This window comes from Chiloscyllium plagiosum, unplaced genomic scaffold, assembly GCF_037043375.1.
Source record: "Chiloscyllium plagiosum isolate Xiang-an unplaced genomic scaffold, Cpla_swu_hap1 HiC_scaffold_14, whole genome shotgun sequence".
Lineage (NCBI taxonomy): Eukaryota > Metazoa > Chordata > Chondrichthyes > Orectolobiformes > Hemiscylliidae > Chiloscyllium > Chiloscyllium plagiosum.
Genome location: NW_028270152.1, coordinates 31,658,186 through 31,680,878, shown reverse-complemented (window position 1 = coordinate 31,680,878; position 22,693 = coordinate 31,658,186). Strand labels below are relative to the sequence as shown.

General features: G+C 39.9%; 1 protein-coding gene across 1 annotated transcript in view; it reads left to right on the top strand.

The window, feature by feature from the left end:
- Positions 1–22,693, top strand: part of nup210 (nucleoporin 210) — a 111,893-nt gene that overhangs the window by 80,851 nt on the left and 8,349 nt on the right. Inside the window, exons 30-37 of the mRNA XM_043707992.2 lie at positions 162–336; positions 3,134–3,309; positions 9,950–10,170; positions 10,258–10,394; positions 16,530–16,656; positions 17,991–18,137; positions 18,382–18,632; positions 20,331–20,547. Of these exons, the coding sequence (XP_043563927.2) occupies positions 162–336; positions 3,134–3,309; positions 9,950–10,170; positions 10,258–10,394; positions 16,530–16,656; positions 17,991–18,137; positions 18,382–18,632; positions 20,331–20,547 (1,451 nt within the window). The remainder of the gene's footprint in view (positions 1–161; positions 337–3,133; positions 3,310–9,949; positions 10,171–10,257; positions 10,395–16,529; positions 16,657–17,990; positions 18,138–18,381; positions 18,633–20,330; positions 20,548–22,693) is intronic.

Below are 22,693 nucleotides of genomic sequence, written 5' to 3'. Positions count from 1 at the left end.
AATGAAGAAAACGTGTATTATCATGGATGAATAGCAACAGCTGATGAATATTTAAAGGGGAAGTTTGCTATTACGTGAACTTCACAATTAAAAATATCACCTTTTGTTTAGCAACTTGGAATTAATTTCAATTTCTCACATCAATGTTTTTTGATTGGCAGAGATGGTGTGGCCTCTCTCAGTTATCGAGTACAAGATTCTTTGGAAAAAACTCCTGTGGTACAAATGGGTGAAAATGGACTTCTGACATCTGGTCCGATAACAGGGATTTCAACAATTGAAGTGATCTCTGAAGAGCAGTTTGGAATAAACCAGACAATCATAGTTGCTGTCAAAGTAAGTATAATATTAAATGTACAAATTGAATCATTTTTAATAACTTTATTTTTTGAGAAATATTTTTATAGTCTCTAAAGTCTTTCAAAATTATGAGGCAATGATGATCTTCATAATTTTGCAATGGAAAATTAGTTATAGAGCCATACAGCATGGAAACAGACCCTTGAGTCAACGCATCCATGCCAACCAGGTTTGCAAAACTGAACTATTCCCATTTAAATGTCTTTAAATGTTGTAATTATACTCCCCTTTATTACTTCCTCTGGCAGTTCATTCCACATAAGCACCACCCTCTTTGTAAAGAGGTTGGCCCTCTGTTCCATTTTTAAATCCTTCCCCCCTCATCTTGAAATTATGCCCTCTAGTTTTGGACTCCAATACCCTGGGGAAAAGACCTTTGCTATTCACCTTATCTATGGCCCTCATGATTTTATAAACCTCTAAGATCACCCATCAGCCTCTGACACTCAAAGGGAAAAAAATGTACCAGCCTATCCAGCCTCTCCTTATAATTCAAAATCTCCAGTCTCAGTACCATACTTGTAAATCATTTTTGCACCCTTTCCAGTTGAATATCATCCTTCCTATAGCATGAGTTCCAGAATTGTATGTAGTACTCCAAATGTGGCCTCACCAATGTTTTGTGCATTTGTAACATAGCATCCCATCTCCTTTACTCAGTGTTCTGATCAATAAAGACAAGTATATTAAACGCTGCTTTCACCACCCTGTCTACCTGTGATACTATCTTCAAGGAACTATGTACCATGCACCCCTAGATACAGGACCTACCATTATCTATGTAAGTCCCACTCTGGTTTATCTTGCCAAAATGCAACATCTCTCCTTTACCTAAATAAAACACCATCTGTTATGAAGATCTCATTCTACACTTGGATAACCACTTGCCCTGCCTCCATCTTACTCATCACTTAAAAAAAAAACTCAACCAAGTTTGTGAGACCTGATTTCTCCTACATAAAGCCATGCTGACTGTCCCTAATCAGTCTTGTCTTTTCAAATCCTTGTACATCTAGTCCCTCAGAATCCCTACCAGCACCTTAACCATCGTGAATGTCAGGCTCACCAGTCTGTAATTGCCTGGCCTTTCCTTGCCGCTTTTCTTAAATAATGGCAAAACGTTAGCCAGCCTCAGGTCTTCTGGCACCTCACCCATGGCCATCAATTATCTAAATATCTTTGCTACAGGCCCTGCAGTTCCAAATTACTGTTTCCTATTGCCACCTATTCTTTCTGGCTGACCTTGGTGTCCAAGCTGGCATTTTCATCAATTTGCATCACTGAAACAAATTTTGTGATTATTTATCTCATTGTTATTTTTGAGAACATTGCAGCAACCAAATTGTGGGAAGAATTTTTCCTGCATTGGCTATGATAAGATTTGGAACTCCTTGAGGCTGTGAAAGATGTCCTCAGATTGTAAATTTAAAGAATGGCAAAAATGGTTGCCACAGAAAAATGAATAGTAATTGTTCTTAAATTTAATTTCTGGTGCACTTGGGCGAAAATTGCCTAAAGAATAGGTTGACAGCGCTACATGATACAATATTTGTGCGATGGTGTTTTTTATAACAACATGCAAAGCTCTGGGAAGACCTGCTGGTAATATTTTTAAAAGCAGTATGTCAGATTCCAGAATCTCAAACTTTATCGCAAGTTTTGATTTCACAAATGATTCAGGATCCAAAATACCTGAAACTAGTTAGTTTACCTTTTCACAAACAAAGCCCATGTTCTGATTCTAAGGCTGACCCAGATGTTTGTTTGGATATGAAAATAAATGTAATATATTTTTGGGGGATGAAGGGAAAGGGGCATCTGGATTTAGACTGCTTTTGAAGTGAAAGTAGTTTTAGAAATTAGGTAAATAGCTTTTGTTCTGGATTAGTGGTGCTGGAAGAGCACAGCAGTTCAGGCAGCATCCGAGGAGCAGTAAAATCGACGTTTCGGGCAAAAGCCCTTCATCAGGAATACAGGCAGAGAGCCTGAAGGGTGGAGAAATAACCTTCAGGCTCTCTCCCTGTATTCCTGATGAAGGGCTTTTGCCCGAAACGTCGATTTTACTGCTCCTCGGATGTTGCCTGAATTGCTGTGTTCTTCCAGTACCACTAATCCGGAATCTGGTTTCCAGCATCTGCAGTCATTGTTTTTGCCTTTTTAAATAGCTTTTGTTGTTGAAGTCTATAACTTCATTCTGCTGATCCAAAGTTTAGTTTTACTTTCAGTAGTACCATGACAAATGAAATTGTGGCATTGCGTAAAGTGTTCACTTTTTCAGAGATTTTCTTGCCAACCTGTTCAGGATGGTCATTATCCACTTCCTGAAACAGGAGGAACCTGAACCTGGGTCTTTTTTTAGATTAGATTGCTTACAGTGTGGAAACAGGCCCTTCGGCCCAACAAGTCCACACCGACCTGCTGAAGCACAACCCACCCAGACCCATTTACCCCTGCTTCTAACACTACGGGCAATTTAGCATGGCTAATTCACCTAACCTGCACATTTTTGGACTGTGGGAGGAAACCGGAGCACCCGGAGGAAACCCACGCAGACACGGGGAGAATGTGCAAACTCCACACAGTCAGTCGCCTGAGGCGGGAATTGAACCTGGGTCTCTGGAATTGAACCCGGGTCTCTGGCGCTGTGAGGCAGCAGTGCTAACCACTGAGCCACCGTGCCGCCCACAAGTCTTCTGGCTTGGAGTTAGGGACACTACTAATGTGCCACAAGAGCCTCTCTTCTCACTGTTTTCTATGGTTTCCATCCGTGTAGGTTGCACCTGTTTCTTACCTGAGAATCCATACAAGTCCAGTAATACATACGTTTAACAAGGAACTTCCATCAGCCATTCCTGTTGGCATAACTCTGACTCTGACTGTTCATTTCCATGACCATTCTGGTGACATTTTCCATGCGCAGAATACAATAATAAACTATGCTATGAACAGGTAAGCAAATGATAGTCATTACTGGTTATCCAAGTTTAAATTAACCAAAACACATTGTGGTGTTTATGTATTTTAAAATTTAACTTCTTTCAGAACTTCAGTCACAAATAAATCCAGTGTTAACCATAGGTTTAGTATGTACCCTATTTGTGCTTTTGGATGAAATTGGATTAAATCACTTTGTGTTTTGTGAATGTTTGATGTATTGTTCTGGGAGGCTGTTAAATTTCTCATGATGTTGCTTGTGATGAGTCAAAGATTTTATAAGAAGGTAGTATTACTGGGGCACCAGCAAAACAGTGTCAGAATTGGCCATGCAAGCAATGGAAAGTCTTTTGCTATTGAGATGGGGGTCTAGCTTCTTTCAAAGTAAAAGTTCCAGGGACTTTTATTGTATTCACTCATAGAATGAGGGTGTCGCTGGTTAGGTCAGTAATTATTTCCTCTCATTAATTGTCCTTTAGAGGATGGTGATAAGTTATTGCCTTGAACCATTGTAGTCCTTGTGCTGTGGGTAGAGCCACAATGCTGTTAGGAAGAGAATTCTAGGATTTTGACCCAAGGGCAACATATTTTCTTGTTGGAGGTAAGTTTGGAATTGATGGTGTTACCCTGTAGCTGTTGTCATTCCTTCTAAGTAGAAGTGGTTATAAAGTGCTGAGTAAGCGACTTTGGTGAATTTCTGCAGCACCTCTTGTAGATGGTGTCTGCTGCTACTGAATGTCAATGATGGAGGGAATGGATATTTGTGGATTTTTTTCTGGGATGGTGTAAAACTCACTGTTGTTGGAGCTGCACCCTTCCAGGTAACTGAACTATTCCATCATACTTCTGACGTGTCGTGTAATTGGTTGGAAGGGCTTTGTGGAGTCAAGAGGTGAGTTACTCACTAGGATCCCTAGCCTCTGACCTGCTCTTTTAACTGCTATTTGTATGGCTAGTCCAGTTCAATTTCTGGCCAATTGTAACCCCCAAGATGTTGATAATGTGGGATTTTTTGATGGTAATATCATTGAGTGTTATGGGGAAATGATCAGATTGTCTCTTACTGCAGATGGTAATTGTATAGCACAAATCTTGCCAAATTTCAGCCCAAACCTGCATATTATCCAAGTCTAGCTGCGTTTTTAAATGGATTGTTTCAGTATCTGAAGAGTCGCAAATGGTCTGAACACTGTACAATCATCAGTGATCAGCCCGACTTCTGACTGTATGATGGAGAGAAGGTTGTTGATGAAACAACTGAAGATGGTTGGGCTAAGGACATTACCCTGAGGAATTACTGAGATATGTCCTTGAGCTGAGATGACTGACCTCCCAACAAACACAACCATCTTCCTATGTGCCAGATTTGACTCCAAACAATGGAGAGTTATCTCCCCCGATACTCTTTAATTCAAGTTTTGCTGGGGTCCTTGATGCCAGACTGGTCAAATGAAGGTTTGATGTTCAGGGCAATCACTTCACTCACCTCTAGAATTCAGCTCAATTTGTCCATGTTTGAGGTCAGAAGCTAAGTAGAACCTGAACTGTGCAACAGTGTGCAGTGCTGAGCAAGTGCTGCTTGATTCATTCCATCACTTTACTGATGGTCAAGAGTGACTGATGGGGCAGTAATTGGCTACATTGGATTTGTGCAGCTTTGTGTATGGGACGTACCTGGTTAATTTGAAACATAGAAAACAAAACATTACAGCACAGAACAAGCCTTTCAGCCCTTGATATTGCACCAACCTGTGAAACAAACCTGAAGCCCATCTAACCTTTACTATTCCATTATCATCCATATGTTTATCCAACGACCACTTAAATATCCTTAAAGTTGGTGAGTCTACTATTGTTGCAGGCAGGGCAGTCCATGGCCTTACTACTGTCTGAGTAAAGAACCTACCTCTGACATCTGTCCTACATCTATCATCCCTCAATTTAAATCTATGTCCCCTCGTGCTAGCCCCATCACCATCTGAGGAAAAAGGCTCTCACTCTCCACCCTATCTAATCCTCTGACCATCTTGTACGCTGCTATTAAGTCACCTCTTAACCTTTAATGAAAAAGTCCTCAAATCCCTCAACCATTCTTCATAAGGCCTTCCCTCCATACCAGGCAACATTCTGGTAAATCTCCTCTGCACCTTTTCCAATGCTTCCACATCCTTCCTATAATGTTGCGGCCAGACCTATACACAATACTCCAAGTGCAGCCACACAAGAGTTTGGTACAGCTGTAATTGACCTCATTGCTCCGAAACGCAATCCCTCTACCAAAAAAAAGCTAACGCACCTTATGCTGCCTTAACAACCCTATCAACCTTGGGTGGCAACTTTCAGGTATCTATGCACATAGACATCTATACACATGGGCGGCACAGTGGTTAACACTGCTGCCTTACAGCACCAGAGACCCGGGTTCAATTCCTGCCTTAGGCAACTGACTGTGTGGAGTTTGCACATTCTCCCCGTGTCTGTGCGGGTTTTCTCTGGGTGCTCCGGTTTCCTCCCACAGTCCAAAAATGTGCAGGTCAGGTGAATTGGCCATGCCAAATTGCCTGTAGTGTTAGGTGAAGGGGTAAATGTAGGGGAATAGGTCTGTGTGGGTTGCTGTTCGGAGGGTCAGTGTGGACTTGTTGGGCCAAAGGGCCTGTTTCCACATTGTAAGTAATCTCTCTGTTTATGTACAATACCAAGAATCTTACCATTAGCCCAGTACTCTATATTCCTGTTACTCCTTCCAAAATGAATCACCTCACACTATTCTGCATTAAAATCCATTTTTCACCTCTCAGCCCAACTCTGCAGCTTACCTATGTCCCTCTGTAACCTGCAATGTCCTTCGGCACTATCCACAACTCCACCGACCTTAGTGTCATCCACAAATTTACTGACCCATCCTTCAATGCCCTCATCCAGGTCATTTATAAAAATGACAAACAGAAACAGCCCCAAAACAGATCGTTGTGGGACAGCACAAGGAACTGCACTCAAGGATGAACATTTCCCATCAACCACCACCCTCTATCTTCTTACACTGAGCCAATTCCTGATCTAAACCGTTAAATCACACTCAATCTCATGTTTATGTAATTACTGCAATAGGTTTCTCTATTGTCAGGTACTTGCCATAGCTGTAGCTGTATTGGAGCAAGTTACCTAGAGTGCAGCTCCTTCTGGAGCATGAATCTTCAGTCTTATTAGTGGAATGTTGTCGGGTCCCATAGCTTTTGCAGTGTCCAGTGCCTCCACCTTTTCTTGATGTCATGTGGAGTGAATCCGTTTGGCTGAAGACTGGTGTCTGTGTTGTGGGGACCTCCTGGAAGAGGGCAAGATTCATTCGCACAGCACTTCTACCTGGTGATTGTTATGAATGCTTCAGCCTTCTTATTTGTACTGATGTATTGGGCTCTTGCATCATTGAGAACAGGGATATCTGGGCGCCTCCTCCAGTGAACTGTTTACCACTAATCGTGACTGGATGTGCCAGGTCTGCAGAGCTTGAATCTGATCAATTGATTCTGGGCTCACGTAACTCTGTCACTTGCTGTTCATGCTGTTTGGCAAGCAAGTAGTCCTATTTGGTAGCTTCACCAGGTTGACACCTCAATTTAAGGTTTCCTTGGTACTGTTCATGGCATGCCCGCCTGCATTCTTACTGAACAAGGGTCGATTCTGTAGCTTGGTTGTAATGGTAAAGTGAGGTATTTGCTTGGCGTGAGGTTGTAGATTATCGTTCTGCTGCTGTTGTTTCCAACACTTCATGGATGCCCCAGTCTTGAATTGCTGGATCTATTCAAAGCCTTTATCATTTAACATAGTGATAGGGTCACATAGCTTGATGGAGGGTATTCTCGGTGTGAAGGTGCAACTTGGTCATCCACAAGGATTGTGTGGAAATCATTCTTACTGTCATGGACAGATGCAGATTGAGGAGGAGGTTAAGCATGTTTCCCCATTCACTGTTTACTTCACCACTTGTTGCAGGCCCAGTCTAGCAGTTATGTTCTTTAGAGATACGACTGAGTTAGTTCTATACCAAAGATGTTAGAGCTCCTCATCTGTGATAATGAGATCCATTATCAGTGGGAATAGATCTCTTGGAATCCAAAAGATTTGACATGATGTTTGACGTGAGGGGTTACTAGACAGTGTTCTCAGGATCAGTGCACATGTTGGGAGATCTGTGTTCTAGTTTTTGATCATGGTTTGGTCATGATATTAGGCAGGGAGTGAGGGAAGTGTGCATTGTCGTCTTCAGTTCCAGCAGGAATAAACATGATATTAGAGTATTGGAAGTGGATGGTATTATTGGTTGCTGGGATCTGGCACAATCTGAGGCAGCAGTGTCTAACCTCTACAAGAGAGGACAGTGTAGAAGAATGGAACCCATTTGCTCTCTGGCCAGTGATTTGAGTAGATTAGATTAGATTAGATTACTTTACATTACATTACATTACAGTGTGGAAACAGGCCCTTCGGCCCAACAAGTCCACACCGACCCGCCGAAGCGTAGCCCACCCATACCCCTACATTTACCCCTTACCTAACACTACGGGCAATTTAGCATGGCCGATTCACCTAACCTGCACATCTTTGAACTTTGGAGCACCCAGAGGAAACCCACGCAGACACGGGAAGAACGGGCAAACTCCACACAGTCAGTCGCCTGAGGTGGAAATTGAACCTGGGTCTCTGGTGCTGTGAGGCAGCAGTGCTAACCACTGTGCCACCGTGCCGTCCACTAGTTTACAGTAGTTTACCATTAGTTTACAGTAGTTTAATAGTTTATCATTAGTTTACATTAGTTTATCATTAGTTTACAGTAAACCAGTTATGTTCCTAACCATCAGTATCTTCCTGTCTGACTTCTCTGCAATTCCCTGACTACTCTGCAATTCCCTGACTATATTTAGTTATTCTATCGCAGATGATATCTATTGAAGACCTGTTTTGTTAATTGGTTTCTTGTCTTAGACTGACTTAGATCCACAAACGTGGCAGGGTGGGGATGTTGGCAATGGCAGTAAACAGGAAAGCAGAAATGCATGCAATAAAAAAAAATCTGTAGTTATGGGTTACTTTCCTCTGCATGATAGATTGGGCAAATCAAATGTGTAACAATATCATAGAGGAAGAATTCCTGGAGTGTATGTGGGATGCTTCTCTGGGCCAATAAGTTGAGGAACCAACTAGAGAACAGGTAATCCTAGATTGAGTACTATGTAATGAGAAAAGAATACAATAATTGGCTATCTAATTGTGCCAGGCTCTTTGGTCTTGATATGGTAGAATTCCTCATCAAAATGGAGACTGGTGTAGTTTTGTTTCTGAAACTAGAGTTCTGATTCTAAATCAATGGTACAAGGTGTGAGTTGGCTATGATAGATTGGAGAAGTTATTTAAAGGGATGACAGCTGAAAGACAATGGCAAACCTTCGAAGAACACATGGGTGAACTTTAATTGTTCATTTTTGTTACAAAAGTAAAACGGGACAGTATTGAATCAGAGGAAGAGGCATACGAATTGGCAAGTAAAAGCGACAAACCCAAGGAGTGAGAGCTGTTCAGAATTCAGTAGATGAGGACAAAGGATTGATTTAACAAAGGGAAAATAGAGTACAAGAGGAAGCTGTGGGGTCATAAAAACTGACTGTAAACATTTCTAGGTATGAGAAGAAAACAAAATGAAGCCAAATGTAGGTCCTTGCAGTCAGAGGGGAATTTATATTGGCTGGCATTCTCAATAATACTTTGATTTTGTATTCACCAAGGGGAACAGACAACATGGCAATAAACATTGAAAAACACAAGTTTTAATGAGATGGAGGAACTGAAGAAAATCTGCATGAGAGAAATGGTGTTGGGAAATTGATATGGTTGAAGGCCTGATAATCTATATTCCAGAGTCCTTAAGGAATTGGTCGTAGAAATAGTGGATACATTGGTCATTATACAAGATTCTTTAGACACTGGAACAGTTCTTATAAATTGAAGTATAGTTAATGTAATCCCTCCCTTTTTAAAAAAAAAAGGTAGGCAGAGAGAAAACCAAGCATTTAAAACTAGTCAGCCTGATGTTGGTAGTGCAAAAACTGCTAGAGTCCATTAGACAATATTTAATAGTTGAGCTTTTGGGAAAACAGTGACAGGATCAGACAAAATCAACATGGATTTCCAAAGGGAAATCATTCTCGATAAATCTACTGGAAATCTTTGTAACTAGTAAAGTTAGTAAGGGGGAGGAAGTGGATGTGCTTTATTGAAAGCCTTCTGAAACTCTAAATAAAGTCCCAAGTAAGTGATTAGCATGTAAAATTCAAGCATATGGAAATAGTAGAGTATTAGGATGAATGGAGAACTGGTTGGTAGGCAGGAAACAGTAGAGATAAACCAGTCTTTTTCCAAATGAGAAGCAGAGACTTGTGGGGTACAGCAGGGATCAGTGCCTAGACTCCAGCTATTCACAGTATATATCAATGAGTTGGATGAGAGAATTAAATTTAATACCTCCAAAATTGAAAATGACACAGCTGAGAGGAAGATGCACGCAGATGTTACATCATTTTTATTGAACACCATGGAAAGGACAAAATACAAATAGAATGTATTAATTTCATTGTATTTTTTCTTATGATTTTGATTTCTGAAGGGATGATCTGCTGCAAATTGGCAAAGGAGCCAGTAATAATACCTTTATAATAAGGACTGTGAATGTGGGGCTCACTTTGCTGAGAGTCTGGGATACTGAGCATACTGGAATAGCAGATTATATTCCTCTGCCTGTTGAACATTTCATCTATCCTAACTTGCTGGAAGTAATTGTGGTCGGTGATGTAATCTGTTTCAGCAGTAATCTAGTTAATCCAGAAGGTAAGTGCATTATACACTGTTTGAGATCATGTGTATACTTAATATGCAAGTACATGATGAAAATCAGATTTTTGTCTGTACCTGCAGTTCAGTTCGGAGTTTGGAGTTCATCTTCCAGTAACGTTCTTCAGATTAACCCAAAGACTGGCACAGCAGTTGCAAGAGATTCTGGGTCTGTCACTGTATTTTATGAAGTACCAGGACATCTCAAAACCTACAAAGAGGTAAAATAAAAAAAAAACTTTTGGTGACAAGGAACACCTGAGAATGAGTTTTGCTTTGTTTTGACCATCTTTTATAGCTTGCTTATTTTTGTTGAAACAGTTGGTGTATTCTCAATTGTTCAATAGGAAGTATATTTCAACACCCTACTTGTGAAGTTCCAGCACTGCTCAGTGGTTAGCACTGCTGCCTCACAGGGCCAGGGACCCAGGTTCGATTCCAGCCTTGGGTGACTGTCTGTCTGTGTGGAGTTTGCACATTCTCCCCGTGTCTGCATGGGTTTCCTCTGGGTGCTCCAGTTTCCTCCCACAGTCCAAAGATGTGCAGGCCAGGTGAATTAGCCATGCTAAATTGCCCATAGCATTAGGTGCATTAGACAAAGGGAAATGGGTCTGGGTGGGTTACTCTTCGGAGGGTCGGTGTGGACTTGTTGGGCCGAAGGGCTTCCACACTGTAGGGAATCTAATCTAATCTTAAAAAAAAATGTATAATTTTATACAGAATCATTTGCATCTTGAGATGGTGGATACCTGTGTGTGGAACTTCCAGCTGAGTTCAGCCACACATAACTGGAACAGAGAGTTTACTTAGCAAAAATGTATCCAGTCAAGTGGAATAAAAAAGACAGTCATATACTCAAGCACGTTCTATCTATACAATAATTAGTGAAATGAATTGCCAAAGGAAGTGGTGAATATAGGTGCAGTTAGAACATTTTAAAGTTGTTTGGAGAAGTACATGAACAGGAAAGGTTTAGAGTAATGTGGACCAAATGTAGGAAAGTGGAACTAGTTTTGTTGGCGACGTGGTCAGCATGGATTAGTTGGACCGAAGAGTCTGTTCCATGTTGTATGACTCTAGTGGGTACACTTCCAAGGTTCCTCAATGTCCTGCAGTGTTTTGGGCGCTATAAAAATATCAAAGTCAGTGTTTGTTGTGAATGTTCCTCCTTGTCTAATTCTTCATCCTCTAATTTGCAAGACTTCTAATTTTCTTGACTAACTTGTCAATAAATCAATACAAACATTACATAATCCTTAATTTTCCTCCTTGCTAATTGATTCCAAATCAGTTACTTCATCATAGAGTGTACTGTGTAATGACTACCTTACAAGGAGAGGGAATTTTTCTGACTCTAAACATATCCAGTATGATTTCCCTTATTCCTATTTCCAACACATTGGATTTGCTTGATCCTTGTATTAGTCTGGCTAACCGGTATAAACTGGCTAACCGGTCGAAGTCAGAGAGCGGTGGTAGATGGTAAATATTCAGCTTGGAGCCCAGTTACAAGTGGAGTTCCGCAGGGATCAGTTCTGGGTCCTCTGCTGTTCGTAATTTTTATTAATGACTTGGATGAGGGAGTCGAAGGGTGGGTCAGTAAATTTGCAGATGATACGAAGATTGGTGGAGTTGTGGATAGTGAGGAGGGCTCTTGTCGGCTGCAAAGGGACTTGGATATGATGCAGAGCTGGGCTGAGGAGTAGCAGATGGAGTTCAACCCTGCCAAGTGTGAGGTTGTCCATTTTGGAAAGACAAATAAGAATGCGGAATACAGGGTTAACGGTAGGGTTCTTAGTGAGGTGGAAGAACAGAGGGATCTTGGGGTCTATGTTCATAGGTCTTTGAAAGTTGCCACTCAGGTGGATAGAGCTTGTAAGAAGGCCTATGGTGTATTAGTGTTCATTAGCAGAGGGATTGAATTCAAGAGTCGTGAAGTGATGTTGCAACTGTACAGGATTTTGGTTAGGCCACATTTGGAGTACTGTGTGCAGTTCTGGTCGCCTCACTTTAGGAAAGATGTGGAAGCTTTGGAGAGGGTGCAGAGAAGATTTACCAGGATTTTGCCTGGAATGGAGAATAGGTCGTACGAGGATAGGTTGAGAGTGCTAGGCCTTTTCTTGTTGGAACGGCGAAGGATGAGGGGTGACTTGATAGAGGTTTATAAGATGATCAGAGGAATAGATAGAGTAGACAGTCAGAAACTTTTTCCCCGGGTACAACAGAGTGTGACAAGGGGACATAAATTTAAGGTGAAGGGTGGAAGGTATAGGGGAGATGTCAGGGGTGGGTTCTTTACCCAGAGAGTGGTGGGGGCATGGAATGCGCTGCCTGTGGGAGTGGTAGAGTCAGAATCTTTGGTGACCTTTAAGCAGCAATTGGATAGGTACATGGATGGGTGCTTAAGCTAGGACAAATGTTCGGCACAACATCGTGGGCCGAAGGGCCTGTTCTGTGCTGTATTGTTCTATGTTCTATTAGTCACTTAAGAGCTGGAACATCCTGATCAGTCTTCCATGAATCCTTTTTAATATATAGAAATTCTTGTGGTAGGTTACCAAAGCTGCAGTTTGGACTTTTGTGGTCAGCAGCAAAGTAAAGATGCTTGCCACAGGCGTCAAAGAAATCTGTTCATAAAAATCGAGGAAACTGTGACATGGTTAACCTTCTCCAGTGGCACTTTCAATCCTGCACGGAATTGAGAGGCTATCTTAATGCAGAGAAAATAATATGCGCTTATAACAAACCAAGAAGTTAAAAAGGCTTGATATCCTTCACTTTCAATTTCTGAAATTTTAAATTTAAGAGAATTATTGGATTAGCACAAGATACAATAAGCTTTCATAAAATAAAATATTTGTGAAGAAGCTTGACATTGAAGTAGTTGGCATTAACTTTTCAGACCACTGAGGGAATTTAGCTGTAATGATGAGGTTGCACTTTATTCAACTAAATGTAATTTTTAAAATGGTTTTGACTGCAAATCAAATACAATTAAAATGAACGTTCTCATCAATAATTTTGTTTCATGTATTACAGTCTTTTACAGGTGGATGGTGTCTTTGTCAGTCCAACCTCTTGACAAGCTTGGAATCATTAGTAACTTCTGGATTTCCATGTCTATTCTGTGCACGTGGGAACCCAAGATGTACTATTACTGTTCGTGGAGTAATGATGACGAATGTTAACATTTTCGCCACCATTACTGCTGGAAACTTTGGGCTTATGTGTTGTACCTTAGCGTTGTACCTTAGCATTGACCTCATTAACAATCTATTTAATACCAATAAAATTTAGCTTGAATTGCAATGTTAAAGCTTCAAAATACTGAAGATTCGATCAAACTGGCAAGTTGCATTTAGAGTATGATTGATGATCATTACCAAATTGGCTTCCTTTCTGACTTTTAACAAGAGTCCTTTTTAATGTAATTTGTTTGCTTTAATTTGAGTGGGCTAATGTTCAGTTAGTGAAATAATTCTATGGCCCCTTAAAACATTCTCCTTTGATATAGACCATAGCTAAATAGATCACTGCCCTTTAACCTGCACACCTCAACTATCCATTTATTTAGCATGTGTTTGCTTTGTGTGTGTGTATACCTTGTTGGAGAGCGATACATCTGCTATCTTAAAGTTGTCGAGTAGAGAAATATAACCAGCAGTATTTCTGCTATTCTTTTAAAGCATATTTAGTTTTCCAGCAATTTTTTTAAAAATCCGCTACCAAAACATCTGGTTGTTCTATGTCTTGTAAATTGTAAGCTTTTTTCATAATTTTATGCTTGTCACATGTGGAATCATTCTTCCAGTTCAAAGATTTGCTAGTAGCTAGTTTGTCACTTAGTATAACATTTGAGTTCTGAATTTCTCTGACCTTCTGTTGTTCAACAGGAATCAATTTTGATTATAAAATCTTAAAGATATAATTCCTGCACTTGCCTCTTCATAAACCCAACACTGGAACCAGCCATGTTCTGTGACCAGCAAAACCAGTGGCAAACTATATTTTAAATAGTTAGAATAACAGGACAGAAAGGCAACAAAAGATAATTGAAGTGATAGAACAATGTTGAAAAAACATTAGTCGTATTGTGTGATTAAAGTTCCAGTCTGAGAATGTGCATGAAGATTGTTTTTAATACTTAAGACCATAACTGAAATTGTTCAGTTCTCAAATGGCTCTCTCAGCTTCTTTGTTATAAAACACAACTTCTTCAAATATATATGCTGGACATATTTGTACTGTAGCTATGAAAAAGTATATAGTTATCTTACCATATATATGTATTTTTTTAGATATATCACTATCTGAAAATCTACTCCACTTGCCTTGGTTGTGATTGGTTATGAACTTAAATTAAAAAATGCATCTAATAAGGTGCCAAGCAAGGGATGATTATATGATAGTAAAGTTCATGAGAGTGGAGATAATCTGTTGATCTGGATTGAAGACTACTCATCATCAATTGTTCCAGTATAGGCAGCATCCCATAAACACCCTTGGCAAAGGAAATTTAGCAACATAGTTATTGTTCTCACATGCTGTCTCTCCAATCCAGTAGAAAGAAACATAGAAAAAAAACTACCATTTTTTGATTCTTAAAGGAAAGCCTCTATCTAAAACTTCACTCTAGCAGGAGAGAACTTGAGCTTTTCACTCCAGCAGCCAGCACAAACCTACACAACAAACTGAAAACAAAACTAAAAATCATCTTGGTCTGTGAGAGCCTGACCCTGCCCACTCATGATTCTTTTGTCATACTTTTTTTTAAAAACACACCCAGAGAGAACGCAAAGCAGTTTACCAGCTATCTGTTTGAAAAGTATATTTTGGCACCATTGTGACAACACTCCTCTGCAAGTGAAACAGGACAGAACACCTCTCAAAGCCACAGGGTCGTCAAAGTGAGGACATGTGGGAGTATTTACTTTAGAGGAAAATAGAAAAGAATATTTTTTTACTTTGTCAATTTATTATGGAGCTCTGTGTTCTTGTACATGGCCATATTTGCAAGTTAACATTTTAAGGTTAATGATTAGAAAGGAAGTTCCACACTAGCTTTATTACAAAGGGATTTAATAAGATAAAAGGCAGTGTAGTAATTAGATTAGTTCTTGGTGACATTACAATGGATATAATTTTGGTCTGTTCACCCAAGGAAGAATATTTTGGCTTTGACAGATGCAGCGTATATAAATTAAATTGAATTGGGTTTATTGTCCCAGGTACTCACATGAGTACTGTGGAAAGTTTACAAGTCGCCACTTACAGCACCATTTTAGCTACAAAGGTACCGAGGGTATAGAATCTTGATATGAAGCCAAAAAATAAAGAAAACAAAGTTTTAAAAGTCAAACCTTTATAGTCCTTCTTACAAAAAAGTAAAAAAACAAAGAAACACCATGAAACAGTGCACCACCGCAGTCCATAAGCACCTGGCCATGTGGGCTCGCACTCCTCACAAGGACTCAACCCTACCCCTCTCCAGGCTCAATCTCACCTTTGCTGCCTACTTGGGTTGCTCCTGCTCCTGCTGGCTGCCCTAGGCTGCCTGTTCTTGCTCCCACTGACTTCCCTTGGCTGCCTGCTCCTGCTCCCGCCGGCTGCCTGCTCCCATGTCTGCTCTTGCCCTCCGACCACTCTGGGCTGCCTGGCCCCGCTCTCGACTAATTTGTGACATGAGGGCATTATTCTAATGAGGATAGGAATTATGGGTAGCTGTATAGAATATACGGTAATTTCATAATGTCTTTGTAATATTTTTAAGGGGCTCGATAGACACTGGAAGAATCTTGCCCTGTCTGGGGAGTCAGTTTTAGATTAAAGGAGCAGACATTTAGGACTGAAATGCAGATATATTTTCTCATTCAAAGTTATGAACTTTTAAGAATTCTTGAATATGGAGATCTGTAGTGGCCTTGTTGTGAAGTATGTTCCAGTCCAAAATTGGTAGATTTTTAATATTTGGGTATGTGGTTATAGAAACATAAGTAGGCCATTCAGCCCCTCAAACCTGCTCTGCCATTCAATGAGATCATAGCTGATTTATGGCCTAATTCTATATATCTGGCTTTGACCCATATCCTTTTGCTTAGCGCAACATTATCCATCTCAGATTTAAAACTAACCTGATCTAGCATCAGCTGCTGTTTGTGCAAAAGAGTTCCAAGCCTCTACCACTCTGTGTATAGGAATGCTTCCTGACATCTCTTGGGAAGGAAGAGTTATAGTTGAATATCAGGCACAATGGTGTTGGAGATAATAAAGTCTCAAAGAACCAATGACTTAGACGTTTTCCTTTTTCTCATGTATTCATAAGTTTTAATTTAGCTACATGTTGATCTGTTTTCCAGCTGGTGGTTAAGAATGCCTGGAAGACCGTTGCGCTGGTGCAGGGCGATGCTCTTCTAACAAGCCAATCTACTACTCCTCCATTCAAGGTATCTGTTACCATAGGAGACAGCAGCACTAATTTGAAAGGTAATATTAATTTTTGTAGTGGATGAGAACTTTATACATCAGTCTGCCTTGGTTTCCAATCTTAATGACCACCTAGCTACTGTACCGATAGATAAGGTTAAAATGAAAGTCACAATTCATGGGCTAAAGGAAGAGTGTTACTAAAGTTTCCCTGTTCACCAAGATTAACTACTTGCATGTGGGTGGTTGACCTCCAGTTCATTGAAATAATTAAGCCTAGACATAACAAAGGCATGGATGAAAATTTCAAGCTGAGGTTTGGAGGTAGTGAACATATATAGGTTAAATATGAAACCAAGATTCTGAACAGTCTTAATCATTTGCTAGGAGAAGGATTGGAGGATAGACTAAGCAAAGCAGCTTGTGTTGGGTATGAAACATTTTCATTCTTTCTACTATTTTAACTGAGCACATTTCTGTGTATGCAATCTGCCACTTTCAAGAAAGTAGGAGGTTTGAGAGATACTGGTGAGCCAGCTATCATTGTTGCCACGTGCAAACTGTGTTATCTGATATTACCACTAGGTAGGCACAGATGAAACGGAGAGGCCAGGCTACATTCTTGCTAGACACCAGGGCAGAAAGAGATGCCTTTGCAGATTATTCTCTGGTGGCTATTTGATATTCAGGAATAGAATCAGAGGAGTGTAGTGGCACTCAACTGACTGGCTGTGGGAGAGGTATTGGAGGAGGATAGTCTTGTTGGAGAACTCAAATGGGAACAGCAGGTGTTCTTCAAATTTGACATTGTGGGATTAGCTACAATGAATGAATATTATTAAACTACAAATTGCAGAAAAGATTTACTAGGATGCTACTGGACTGGAAGCTTTGAGTTATAAGGAGATAGGCTGGGACTTTTTCCCAAGGATCACAGGAAACTTAAGAGGTGATATAATTGAAGTTTGTAAAATCATGAGAGGCATAGATAAGGTGGATAACCAACAGCTTTTCCCCATGGTAAGGGAATCTAAAACAAGAGGGCGTATGTTTAAAGTGGGAAGGGAGAGATATAAAAGGATCCACAGCGGCAATCTTTTCTCCAATTGTGGTGACTGTCTGGAACAGGAGTAGTGGAAGTGAGTACAATTTAAACAGGTACATGAATGGAGTATAGTCCAAATGCAGGCAAATGGGGCTGGTTTAATTTATGAAGACTGGGTGGAATGGGCAAGCTGTGCCGAAGAGCCTGTTTCCACGCTGTAGACCTCTATGACTCTAGAATATTAAGATTTTTCACAAATAAATGAGTTACCAAATATCGTGAAATGTTAAAATAAAATGGGTCATCTTTAGTCTGAATCATTTTAAATGTATGTTTTGTTCTGTTTCAGGAGCCTGTACAGCTGCACATGTTGAAGCAATTGATGAAATGCATCCTGAATCCAGTATCACTTGCAACTTGCATTTCAACAATGGTGCAATAGAAATCCCAGCTGAAGATTTGTTTCATGTTAAAACAGGATTTGATACATATGCAGGTATTTAATTCCATTTTTAATGTAAGTAGCTTATTAGCACATTCAACAAATAGGATTTATGTTATGAAAGCCAGGGTTTTTGACTGGCTTATGGAATAACATCTAATTTGAGGATTATTTCCAGATATTTTTGGCATTAACTTTCTATCTTTCTTTTATGCTTTGAATTTCATTGGTTGTGACAAGAAATTTGTTTTTTTTTTGTAGCAGTTGCACTTGAATAATAGTTTTCTTTCCTTGTTAGGACATTATACTTGCTCTATTACAATACAGAAATTGACTGATCACCAACTGAAAGTACTTAGCAAAGCCAAAACATCCATCATTGTGAAAGCTTCAATATTTGGAACTCATTTCAACGGAGAACAAATTGGTGCGAACATTCCATTTTTACCTGGTTTTTATACTGATCAGTCTGCGATCCTTTTGAGTAACCTGTATGCAGTTGCTGAGCTCACAGTGTTTGGAACTCCTGAAATTCTTGGGAATTTAGAAGTAAGAAACTGGTGTATAAATTATATATTTATACGTGTACGCATTATAGACCCTTGTTAATTGTGACTTTGCTAAACATCTATCATCAGTATGCAGAACTACAGAGATTCTTTAAGCTTTCATTGCATTTTTCCATGTGTCTCAGTGCACTTACTTGGTTCTGGGGACAAGATATTAATTAACAAATAATGGTTAACTCAGCACCCATTTTTTTTATACTGTGTTTTCCTGAAGTGCTAAAGTTTGAGGTTTCTTTGTACCATGAAGTAACTTTGTCCCAATGGCAGCAAAATTGACATTGAAGGAGTTTTTAATATCTGCCCATAATAAACTTGAGCATCGGAGACTGAAATATGTGAAGGTCCAGGTGCAACTATTGAGTCCTACCACATAGCCAGGCAAGGCCTTGATTTTCCTTGTGTGCCAAATTGGAAGTCTTTCTCTTCTGCAGCTGGTGAGCGTGTTTATTCACTTATTCTGATATTGAGAACATATTGGGTGTCTTTTCTGACCCTTGCCCACTGCCCTTGCTACCAGAAGCTCCCAACGGCATCAATCAAGGGATTGTTAGAGCAAACCAGCACACTCCTCCACATCTAGGTGGTGATCCATGAAGTCCTGGTGTACAGCTCCAAATGTGCTAACTGCACAGATAAGTTGTTGTCGAACTCTCCTGTACTGCAGTAAGATCTGGCCTGTGTACTTGTCCACATAAAAGCCCTGAAGTAATTACACAAGAAGGCTTCCACCACACTGTCAATGGGAAGACCACTGAACTAAAACTAGTATTTTTCTTGAAGCTGGTTCTACAATCATTTAAGCAAAATTCCTGCCAAATCAACTATGATGGGCTGGATGCTGGGTCCAAATACTTGGACAGATTCTCCCTGTCAGGTCCTGTTTTCTCTATTCTCAAACCAGTGAAGAAAGACTCCTACATTACGGGAGGGTAAAGAAAATGGTAAAAAGACACTCTAAAGCTCTCCTTTAATTGGAGCAGGATTGATGATAACAACTGAGAGAAGGTTCTAATAGCTGTTTGAAATGGCCACTTGATCATCAAATGGTTCCTTCTTCGAGTGTGGATGCATTTATGATAAAGAGCAAAAGCAGAAAAGAAATAAAGGATACAAATGCTGCAGTCCAGATCCCACTATCTTGAGGCAAGGTCTGGTCAAGAATTGCCTATTCAGCCATGTGAAGAACTATGGCAGGAATCTGCAACCCAGAATAGACATCAACCTGAAACCGAGGGACAGCTAACAGCAGTGATATGGGATTTCTTGAATAAGTCACATTCCTGCCCCTCTATTGTCCTTGGGCAATATTCTTGTCTGATTTCTGTACCACTTTGAGTTGTGCATGTAATTATCAACTTCTGCCCATTCCACAGATGTCCAAAAGAGGTTACAGCACCATGTTTCTGAGTTGCCCCTCGACTGAGGTATCTAGAAAGTAATTGACCCATAAAATGAAGTGGGAGGTTGGAAATCCAGCCCTAAATGTGCAAAATGTTTGACCTGATTTGAGTTTATATAGCTGCCATACAGTTTCTATTGTAAACAAGTACAGGTTTGCTTTTCAGCTTCATACTTGGAGAAATTGTTATTGTATAGATGTTGCCATCTGTACCTAGTCTATAGAATGTGTAATCTACTTATTTAAGACAACTTAGGAGTATTCTCTTTTCTCCCTCAGGTTAAACCAGGATCACCCCTCATTATCATTCAAGAAAAGGAAAAATCATATGGATTACAAAGTTACATCAAATTTACAGTAACCTTGTCTGATACTAGACTAATAAATCAGGGACCAATATCAACTACTCTTGTCATTACCAATTCATTGACAGACCAGTTTCTCTCTGTTCCAGTGAAAATCCTGCACGCTGCTGAAAAAAGTACAGAAGCTCAACGTATGCTTATATATTTCGATCTTCTATAGAATAAATATATAATTTAGTTTATAAGTGCAGTACTCTGACAGAGGCTGATTCTACAGAATGTTAAAGACAAGCCAGATAGTTTCTCTGACTTATTCTGCCAATCTTGAAATGTATGCTTTATTATATGAGAAAACACAAGACTAAGACAATTTAGGAAAATAAGAACCAGGCACACACTCTAGAGGGCACTTGCAACCTGCTATGCTTTTTGTTCATCAGCAAGAAGCACAGTTATTCTGATGATAAACGACTGCCAGTATTGGATCAGCTAGCTTAAGTCTCTCCCATACGAATGGGAATCTGGACTGGATACCCCCTTCCCCGTGTCTCTCCCAGCCACCTAAAAATTAACCCTCTCCTAAGTAAGAAATCCACTACGATAATGAAAGCTAAAATCCAAACCAATAAATGGGGAAAAACTCTAAGATTCCTCCTGAACTTCCTGGGCTACTGAGACCTTGGTGACCACTGTTACATTTCATATAATGTGATCTCTGCCCCAGTCAAGAAGCAACCCTGCGTCTACACAAATTGGTAAATCATTCTCAAGATTCACTACTCTGGGCAAGAAGGAACTTTCCACTCTATCTTGTTCCTACTTCTGCGTAGTTTAAACACATGTCTCTTGGTCTCCCACAGTCTATCAAAGTGAAACATCAATCAGTATGTATGCAATCTGCCAGTTTTCTGTACCTTTTTTAAGGTCTCTTCGAAGTCTGTGATATCAAATCCACTTGTGTAACTAATTTTTTTTTTAAGTTGAATATGATTTTTGTAACTCTCCAGCAACCATCACAAGACCACAAAATCTCATCTCATGTTAACTAACCAAAACTCTCTGCTTTAGGTTCAGCAAATAACCTGTGTAATTACAATGATTGCCTTTATACTGAATGGCCTGTTAGTACAACCCAGTGCCCCATGTGCTTTGGCTATGCATTCTCTGAATTGTTTGTAAATCTTTACTGTTCTGTGCACAGAATTACCAGGATCCTTTCTCACTCAATCACATCATTGCCAGAAAATTAGTCACTAGTTATATACGTGTGTGATACAGCATGTTTTATAAAAAATAGGTCAGTTAAATACTTTTTGCCATTGTATAGCCCATTGTCCTAGAACATAAATTCCTCTGCTAAAGATGATTTAATCAGTTTTCACTATGGTACCAAACTATTAAATGAAAATAGATTGCCTAACAATTGCTTTAATCTGTTATTGGCCTCTTTATAGAGAAAGATAATGGATTATGTTCCACTACTTTGTCTTAGTCTTGAAAGCTGGAAATGTTCAGCTAACAGTTCAAACTCCTAGAATTTCCTTTCTTGGCTAATGATGTGGATGAACAAGTAATGAAACATTAATAGATACAGGAGCAAAGACTAAAGGGAAGACCTGCAATGACTTGAAAAAGCCAATTTATCCAAGCTGTGCATTCAGCTGGTTACTGTTGCTTAATAGTGAATTTCATACTTGGCCTCAGGAGAGGACAGTTGGGACCATAAAATTAGTAAGCTTGCAACTGCCTGTATATCACAAAAATAGATTATCAGAATTTTTAACAACTCTGTGGGCGTTGGATTTCACGCTGTTGTGTCCACAAGCGGTCATCCAGCATCTTTCTATTCTAATCCCATCTTCCAGCACTTTGGTCCATAGCCTTTGTGTGCTATGGCATTTCAAGTCATCCAAATACTTCATAAATGGTTTAATGAGTCCTGTTCTACCACTATTTTCAGGCAGAGATCCAGATACCTACTATTTTCTGAGTGAAAGAAGTTTTTCTCATTCCCTGTAAACCACCTGCTCTTTACCTGAAAACTGTAGCCTGGGTTGTTGCCCTTCAAAACTTTGTACACCTCCAATCAGGTGCCCTCTCCTCATCCAACCCTTGTTCTGAGGAAAACAACACAGTCTATTTAATCTCTCCATAGCTGAATGACTCCAGCAACATCTTGGTGAATCTCCTCTACAACGTCTGTTTCTGATTGAGCCCAACTGATAATATTTGATGAATTCAGTACTTTCCAAGTGGAGAATAATTGTGTAACTCGCATTGTTTCTTAAAGTTTCACTACCCCTGATGTTTCACTTCTTTGCTGATGGTTTTCTGGCT